Consider the following 9,236-nt stretch of genomic DNA (forward strand, 5'->3'; position numbering starts at 1 on the left):
TAGAAGTTCGTATGTGGTGGTGTAGTAGCAACGGATCAGAAAACGAGTGGAACGCAATGATCCAAAGAGGGAGGAGCGGAAACTCTAATATCGAACCGCAGCAGACGCGCAAAAAGTGCCGAGTATGCATCTATGGGACTCTCACGATCCGATCTCTTTTAATTGCATGCATGCATTCTGCAACCGTTGCAACATCAAGAATCTATATTTTTGTTTGTTTTTGTGAAAGTTCAAATCCGAAGTCGTCTGCCACAGGATTGTGTTATGGCACTTCTATATCCTAACAGCGTATAATGTACGAAGAGGGAATCGGAGAAAGGGGAAAATCTATTATTAATCCACCGTCAGTATGTTGCGCGTACATACTCCGTTCAGCAGCAGCAGCAGCAGCAGCAGCAGCAGCAGCAGCAGTAGCAGTAGTAGAAGCAATTGTTTCTTATTGAACTCGTCTCGTCCCATCTCGACCCTATCCGTATGCTGCATATGGACGAAAAGGGGGCGCTTCCGATGGTAGATTGTGTCAACAGCGTAATGATGCCGATGATGCTGCGTTTCAGCTCTAGAGCTTCATCGTTTGGCTTACTCTCCATACGGCAATGGCGGAACGAGCCCTTGTCCAACACACATCTGTCGCTGGCTGGCAGCACATCATGTCGATCGATCGATTGGAAATATTGATCGGTACCTAAAAAGCCATCACTAAGCTCAGAGAATATAGCTAACTGTTCTCTCGTGTATGTGTGTAAAGCTTCTTTTGCCATTTCCGAACCCCGACTTGTGATGGCCGCGGGTTGCGCGATTCGCAGACCGAGGCTTGTCGCCAGACTGAAATACCAATCCATTGAAAATTACCAGATTATTTTGTTCGCCGGCGAGAGTATAGAACGATGTCAAGCATCCTCAACGTGGTGTGCCATGTATGTGTTGCAGGATTGATTTTTACCACCAGCACACACCACCGTGACTTGTGCCAACATCTAACCTCATGGCTCATGAGAGACGACGATGACGATGACGACAACGGCGAGAAGTCATTTGTTTCTTTCGTCAGTTGGTTATGGGTGTTTTGTTTTCGATTCCTCGTCGGGGTGGGTACGATACAATGCTGAAATGATTGCTTTTTGTCAAACAAAAGTGAATGGCTTTTGCCACTCTCACGGTCGATGGTTGGTTGCCATAGTTGCGGTGCGAGAACGGCTGGGAGGTTAAGCTGCTCGTTTATGAGTTTCGATAGTTTGGGCAACTTTGTTTGGGCACCCCGTAGTTCACACTTTTTCAATTCGTTTTTTGAATACTTTGTCCTGGCGCTACTCTGACTCATGGCTCCTAGATATTGCACGGAACTGAATCATCGTCATTACGAACTATTAGAATGTGTTAGTTTGACCGAATCTTGATCATTGGACTCGCTGGTTGCAAACGGACGCCTGGCCATGCTTACCCTCCAGATATTCAACACAGTTGTATAACGTAGCGATACTGTCGGCAATTTCCTTCAGCTCCAAATCACTATATTCATCCATAACTTTACATTTCTCTTTGGTGAAAATTTCAGTTTTTCTTTACTTACAAATTGAGTTCAAGGATAGTTGCAAACCATGGTCGACTGATTGACCGATGGTTAGAAATTTCACGTCGGCAGCACCGGTGTATCGTAATTTCTTCCATACTTTCCCTGGATTAACCGATCGGTGGATGCTTGTGTTGCTGGCCGTATTTGTGCAGATATTTCTAAGAAAATCCTTGTTTCAATTGATGCGCCAAGCTGCTACTAAGACCTAACGTCAGTACTAAATAGCAGTTCAAAGATTGAAAGCTTTCCATCCGACGCTGTTTGACTTGAAATTTAATCGAATCTACTACTATTACGAACCTGTATTCGAAGAATCGGTTTGCCAAATGTTCGGATCGGTTTGCCAAATGGAAGAATTCTTTACTGCTTCAATGTACCATGCTCCGTATCCTTCATGCACAAACACGAATAGGTTATCCGTCCGAAATTCTTTGATTTTCAAAGGTACGCCAGTTCATCTCGGCAATACCTCGTCCGCCGTGTCATGCGGGATCATGATTTCCATTCCCAAAAACTGCAGCCCCAACCAAGTCCCGAACGAAGCAAATTTGCATTAAACTTGCTCGTGAGAGAGGGAGGTAGAGAAACCCAACGAGGGCATCCTGTGATTAACTGGACGGCTTCCGGTCGTACCACGCTGACCAACACATTTTCATGCAACGCAATTTTCCACCACTTCTAATGACCTTTGAAATGGGGCGCATCTCGTTGCAACGTCGCACACACCCGAGTGGGGGTTGGTCGAGAAAAGCGGGCGACTGGCGAGCCAAATTGAAAGCGGGCAAAATTTATTCTCGCTTTCAAGCTTTTAATCTCGAGCAATCAGGCGCCTCCATTATGCAAATGGTGGTCGACAATGGGTTTAGCAAGGTCGAAAAGAAGCTCATTCTGCCGTCGCTGGACCGGCAGTCGAGGCAGTCGGCTAGTCTGCGCCAGACAAACATTGACCGGCGAAGTGGAAGGCGGACGATAAGCTCTGAGATACGGTCATAGAGGAGAAGCGCAGCTTTGACTACGAATGGATTCGTGTTGCGGAGAAGTTCTCTATCGCAGAGAAAGAAGACAAAAAAATCCCTTCGCTACAATAACATCACACTTGTGCACAGTCGTGCTCATGTGGTCGAAGCAGAAGCTGCTAATCCGAGGATGATCTCGCCTGACCAAGGTTATGGCAAAGTTCAAATGAAGAAGAGAGAAAGTGGCTCATGTTTAAGCGGTCCGCAACTGAATGTTACTCACCCTTGCGAGTGTGTTATAGTCAAACGCAACCTGTCCTCATCGGTTTTTATTTTGAATCAATGAGATACAATGATGGACGATAACCTACATAAATCATCGATACCACTTTACCACATGAAAGCGATGCCACAGTATTTCATAATATCGTTCATTATTGACATACTGTTCTGGCGGGTAATTGAATTATGCTCTCACTGCCAACGAATAGCGTCGCGATTCGATTGCTGGAGTGTACTGCGATGGCCACTGTGGTTTGCGGATTTTGATTATGATTTCTCATAACCGCAAAACAGTCACCGTCGTGACTTAAACTTAGAAATATTGGCGACAATCGATTGGGAACAAACATTTTTCTGTGTGAACTTTGATCTATGCTGCCTAATTCTGCTACCCCGCTGTCTGCTATGATTTTCGCTGTCTCATTCTGTTTTGGGCTTCCCATGCTCTATTTCTTTCATTTTCTCTTTCATCAACTCCTCCGTGACCGTGACCAAACGATTTTGGAAAGTAAAAAACAGTTCTTGCTAGAAAAATGGTAATTTACAAAAATCTGCAAATCTGTCGAATGCTCGGATAACCTGCGAAGAATAAGAAGGATTTCTATAAGTTCAAAGCCACAAATTTAGCTACTTTGTATTTACAACAAACAATGATATAAGATTCTTTCACACGTGAGACGTGTAGTGTAGCGGAATAACTGGATTATCGCAACGACCGATCCTGTTTTTGTTTTCTTTACTTTTAACTATTCAATCGACACGTTACTTAACCCTTATCCATATCGTTACATTCGATCGATACATCATCTCACTGTTATGCTCAATCAATCATATCGCTTTTTTGGTTAAGCTGTGCGCCGTGTGATCAGTTTCCGTGCCGAGCGCACGTTGTTATACTCATCATTTAGAAACATGTAGAGATAAGCATATAAACATGTAGCATCACATATCCGGCCTCCAGCCTAATTAAGGCTATCAGCTTTCGCCAAAAGCATTAGTTTAAAACTATCGTACACACGTTCGTTCCTATACAATCGTCGTCTTGGATCGGTTCGCTTCCAGTTCTCAAAATGTTATGTTATTGTGCTCTGGTAGCTCTAGAATGAACATATCGCATCTTCTGGCAACTACAGCTTCTTATTGGTCTTCGGACATGATGGAACTAAACTCATATACTCCTGCCCATGCGAGTTCATCATACGTTGCGGTATCAGTTCTCAGCAGCTACACCGTGAAGACGACGCGCTAATCGTATCGAAAATGCTCGTTCACCATGGTCCTTTCGGTTTTTCAACTCAGCGGCATTCGATTAAACACATCACTACCATGTCCCATCCTCACCTAGCAAATACTCTCACAAAACGTCAGGCGATAGTTTGCAAACAATATTCTCAATCCACATAGCCACTAGTAGAAGAAACCAAGGCGTCTAGTCATAGGAAAACGTTTACATTTTCGGGAAATACTGCAAATTCTTCGTTCTGCTACTCTTTCACACCGAGCGCCGTTGGACACACACAAAGACACAGACACAGAGGCGTTCGTCATGTAATCCCTGCAAAACAAACGACTTTAGCGGCAAATAATAAATCGAAACACGATCAGTCCTAAACAGGAGAAAAAAAACAGTTGAACAGACGGAAAGTACGTGGCCGGGCATTACGTGACAATTAAAATAATTCCAAACCTACCAAGAGGAAACAGAAATTCTGCGATCGTCGCCGACCTTTGTCAAGGCCTTTGTGCATCACCGATCGTACATTAGTTGTAATAGTTTAATAAATAATTCCGGCCGATGACAGCGAAAGAACATACGCATACTTACACATACTCGGATGCTAGAAAATGCGATCGAACCTTCACTCTCCAAAAGAAAAGACAAGAGAACCCCGCCCCATCCCCTGTAGAGTTCACCTGTTCGTCTTGTATCATAACTCCTTTATCCCTCTGTGTAGCGGAGCACGATCCTGCGATCGCATAAAATGAACATTCTCTAAAAGGAAAAACAAAACAAAAGAATAGGAGATGTTGAAATGCGTTGCCATTAGGGGCGAGATAGATAAATCAATCGAAGTTAAGATATTAGAAACAAACAAACCACAATCTCGCAATGATTGTGGTTTTCAAACGATTTGCCCCGCACAACCAGACACCCAGATACAAAACAGCAGCAAGATAAGGAAGCAGCAGCGGCAGCAGCACAATTAGGATCAATTATTGGAGGCAAAATTTAGGAAATGATAACAAATTCAACTCTTTTAAAATTAACACTAAGACCCCGCAGCTACGAAAACGAGAACGAGGACGTGCGGACGTGTGCAGCGTAACACAGCATGAACCAGAGCCAAAGGATTGTAATATGTTCGCGACGGGGACGCAGCGAAGCCGACCGAATGGATGTGGATCCCCCTTTTCCCCAGGTAGCGCCCCACCCCCCGTGTTTAGATAGGTGTAAACGAGAAGCATAGTGAGGCGTATGAGCGTAAAACGATGTATTTATAAGACTTTATCCATTAGCCGGTAAGTTGTCGATAAGAGTGTGTGTGAGCGTCGTGCCCGTTCGAGCGGCGATCGAATTACTGGTAGATCGGAATGGATAGGACATAGGCGCGCGCGCTCGATAGTCCCCGGTCCCCCCTGGCGGACGACTTTCAAGCGTACTTTTCTAAGTGCCCAGCTGCGACAGGAAGGAGCCCCACTCCACAGCATTAGCAACCCTACTACTAGCATGGTGCGCGAAACTTTTAGGGTAATAAATTCGATCGCGTGCAAGAGAGCAAAGCCTGGGTCACGGACCCTCGTACCCCGCATTCTGCAGAAGACTCGAACGAACGCTGAAACTACGAAGAATTGCGGCGTACCGCGCGAACTGTGTGTCAAAGAAAGGGAGAGAGGAGAAGGAAACGTGAAGGTGTCTGCTGTTTGCCGATCTTCTCTCTTTTGTCTCCTTGAGTTTAACTTCCTTTTTCCAAAAAAAAAAAACCGAAAAACCAAAACAAAACTAAGGAAGTGGCGAACGAATAACTGTATGTATGGTAGATGGTATGTGTAGCGCGACACACAGCGGTGTTACAAGGGATGTTGTATGGGAATTGTAGAATGTGCAGAAAAGAGGATACAGAAAAATTGCGGGAAAAAATAAATGATGGCGATATTTGAATCGCGCAAATGAACGAAATAACGTCCACCAGAGGAATCCAAACACACACGCACGCACGGAGGGGACATCAACTACCGATCGCGTCCACCAGGCCAAAGGGTTTTCCTTTGGGGAGGGGAGCCCTCCGGTGGGGTCCCTTTTCGTTTTCCTTCCCTTCCACAGGCCCGGCGCGGCTACCGTGCTAATCGTGTGCTACCTTTGCACAAAACGGAGACGAGCGAGACGAGAGGGAGGCGCCTTCCCCTTCCAACTAGCGCGGATCGAGCATTCCGCCGGACCCCGCCGTACCGGACACCGGAAAAGGTTATTAGATACCATTTGCTCCCCCACCAATTCCTTTAAGTTTAATTCACCCTTTTACCTTCTTAAGTGGAACCTCGTGTTGTGATTACATACGTTCTGTAGCCATTATAGTGTTTCGCCTAAAACGCATTAGTTTTTTGATTCCTTTTGTTTTTTTTTTTTTTGTATGAATAACAGCCAAAAACTAGTGTAATAATCGCGATGGTTTTGAGCGATGGTTTATTCAGTTCGCATCCGAGATTAACACGTAAGATGAAGCGGCGGAACTTAGCGGGGAAGTTATTAGTGTATCTCTAACTACATTAGTACACGCGCTCCGGCACCTGGGCGGCGTCAACATAAGGTTAACCCACCAACGAAACCCACCAACGAAACGATATACGATACACCGTGCACGTAATCTACTTTTACCTACTTTACACTTTGGTGGAACTGGACTGGAAAGAAGCAGCATGATAAGCGTGAATCACACTCTCTCCCCGCCGGAGACCAACACGACCACAACTCGACCACAACTCGACCACTCTGGAGACCATTTGCGAATGATCACGCTGACCGATGCGAAACCGAAATCGTGTTTTTCTATCCCTTTTCTTTTGATAACCGATTTGATTGCAATCCGTTCACTAACTGCTGTTGCATTGAAAGGAAAGAAGGCAGCGATCCCATTTTCGGTTTGATTACTCTTTGCTATTGTGTTATTGTGACGTTTTGTTTTCGTTTCGTTTCGCCCGTCCTAAACAAAACCGATTGAATCTTACTTGTCTTCTGAGTTATTTCAAGTATTTATAGGGTATTATTTTACTTTTTAAGTTTTGTTCGCATGCACCGTAACTATTGGTAACCTTTGATCTGTTTTGTTAAATCATTTTAACCACTCTTATTATACTATTTTATCTTCCTCTGCTCCTTATTTTTTTCCTCTGCTGCACAGACTAACGATATGACCGAGCCGGTGGATGCATTCTCATACAAAAAACGCGTTAATAACAGGGTTATTAGAGATGCATAAATAGTTTTCTAACAACTTAATCTGCTTCTTAACAACTTTCGCTACTACTTAGTCTTCATTTGCCTTTTTCCTCCACTTGAATGTACTCTCTTAGCACCATTATGCACCATTTAATTATTCATTTCTGACATTTTATCTTTTAAATTGGCTCATTTAATTGCTTCATTGTATTGCGATTTGACAACTGAGGTTTTGGTGCTCATGTTTTGCGTATTTAAGGGAAGTGGTTGTAAATGCTTCTTGTTAGATAAGTCATTTGAACATAGTAAACATTTCATCAATCCACTTGTTGAATACTCGTGACGTGACAAATATCTAACCTCCGCTTTTCCGCTTATTCTCCCAACGCAGAGTGTCAACCATCATCACGCCTGTACAAAGGTCACTGCTACCTACAGTGTCCTCCGGGGACGTTCGCTTCCCAGAATGACACCACAGTAAGGAGCAACTCGGCACCACAACAAACGGCAACAACGGACCGCGGTGGCTCCAACGACGATGACGAAAAAGCAACGAACGGTCAAACACCATTACCGCCTACTTCGTTGCGTAAACGAAGCATCTCGCTACAACAGGTGTTCGATGATGGTGCAGCTTCTCCTGCATCGTCAGCTGGGAGGCCGATGGTCGGTTCGGATGCTTCCGGGGCCGCTGCTCTCCCGCCGAACCACCGCAAACCACGTGGTGACGATTGTCGGCTGTGCCATACGACGTGCCTGACGTGTAGCGGGCCAGCTCACACCGATTGCACCAAGTGCCAGGCAGCCTTTCGCTTCGAAACGGTTGCCAAGCCGACGGCAGAAGGCGAACAGCCGGGCGACGCCATCTGCGTGTCAATCAACGCCAAGCGGCCTCCATCGGCGGAAAGTGGGGGCCGGTTAAAAGCTCTTGTACGACCGGAAGTGACGGCGCCGTCATCAACGACGACGACGACGACGACGACGACCACCCTATCGTATCTGATGGCCCTGTTCTTCCTGTCGCTCGTACTATTGGGAGCTTTCGGTGTGATCTACGTGCTGTGGAGCCGCTGCTTCCAAGGTACGCCCGGTGGCATGCTGGAAGAACTGAGCGGTGATGGTGGACCCAGTGGTAGCTCCACGATGGCCAGCGTCCGGTACGATCGCGTGCAGACGAACGAGCCGGACGTGGACAGTGGGGCGAGCGAAGACGAGGACGACGAGGACGATTATGAGGATAATTTGTTCTCCATCTCAACCGAGATCATTGCACCGATCGAGCGATAGTAGTCACGAATGGAGCCAAATTAGATTGGATCATGTGAAGGAATCGAATGTGTGGCAAGGGCTGATGAAGGGTGATAGTTACGTACGCTCCCAATACCAAGCGAAAGCAATCCATTTTTAATTGTGAGAAGAGAATGTAGTTCTGACGAAATAAAAAAAAGCCGTTTTAAAGAAATTACTTGTACCGTGCTGTAATATCATTTGCTAGTGTACTCCTAGCGATAGCGAAAGAAATGCTCAAAACTGTATGGTAAGGATTTTTTTTTCTATATTCATTTAAATAAACCATAATTATTTTATGGCAAGCGCTTCTTTGCGAATTCTTCTTGCGCCGCCGCGTTATCTCGCGAAGGTGAGCGAGAAAACACATGAGTAATAGAGAAGGGACGAAAGAATTGGCCAATCACCGAACAGCAATGGCTCCGTTATTGATCGTTTTGATCGTTTGAAAAGATCGCCAGTGGACAATGAACACGCCAGAAGAAGCCATTTTATGGAGATCAGTGTAAAAAAATAAATTTTTCACATATTTTTTAGTTCAAAGTAGCGACAGTGCATTAAAGAGGGCAACTATGGTTGATTCGGGCCAAAGAAAGGCTTATTTTTTTGAGAATTTTTTGTCGTGAAAGCAGTTTACAACGCGTCGAACCATCGGCAGTTTTTCTTCGATTTATGGAACAATTTTTACTTAATTTTTTTTAAT

General features: G+C 45.1%; 1 protein-coding gene across 4 annotated transcripts in view; it reads left to right on the forward strand.

Annotated features, from left to right (window-relative positions):
- The window catches only part of LOC125949487 (furin-like protease 1, isoforms 1/1-X/2), a 148,156-nt gene extending 139,451 nt beyond the window's left edge, over window positions 1-8,705 (forward strand). For all 4 annotated transcript variants that reach the window (XM_049676570.1, XM_049676567.1, XM_049676568.1 and 1 more), the window contains exon 13: window positions 7,638-8,705. In XM_049676570.1, coding sequence (XP_049532527.1) covers window positions 7,638-8,533 — 896 coding nt within the window. In that variant the 3' untranslated portion in view covers window positions 8,534-8,705. The remainder of the gene's footprint in view (window positions 1-7,637) is intronic.
- Window positions 8,706-9,236: the final 531 nt, after the last annotated feature.

The sequence above is a fragment of the Anopheles darlingi genome, chromosome 2 (assembly GCF_943734745.1).
Source record: "Anopheles darlingi chromosome 2, idAnoDarlMG_H_01, whole genome shotgun sequence".
In the NCBI taxonomy this organism is placed as follows: Eukaryota; Metazoa; Arthropoda; class Insecta; order Diptera; family Culicidae; genus Anopheles; species Anopheles darlingi.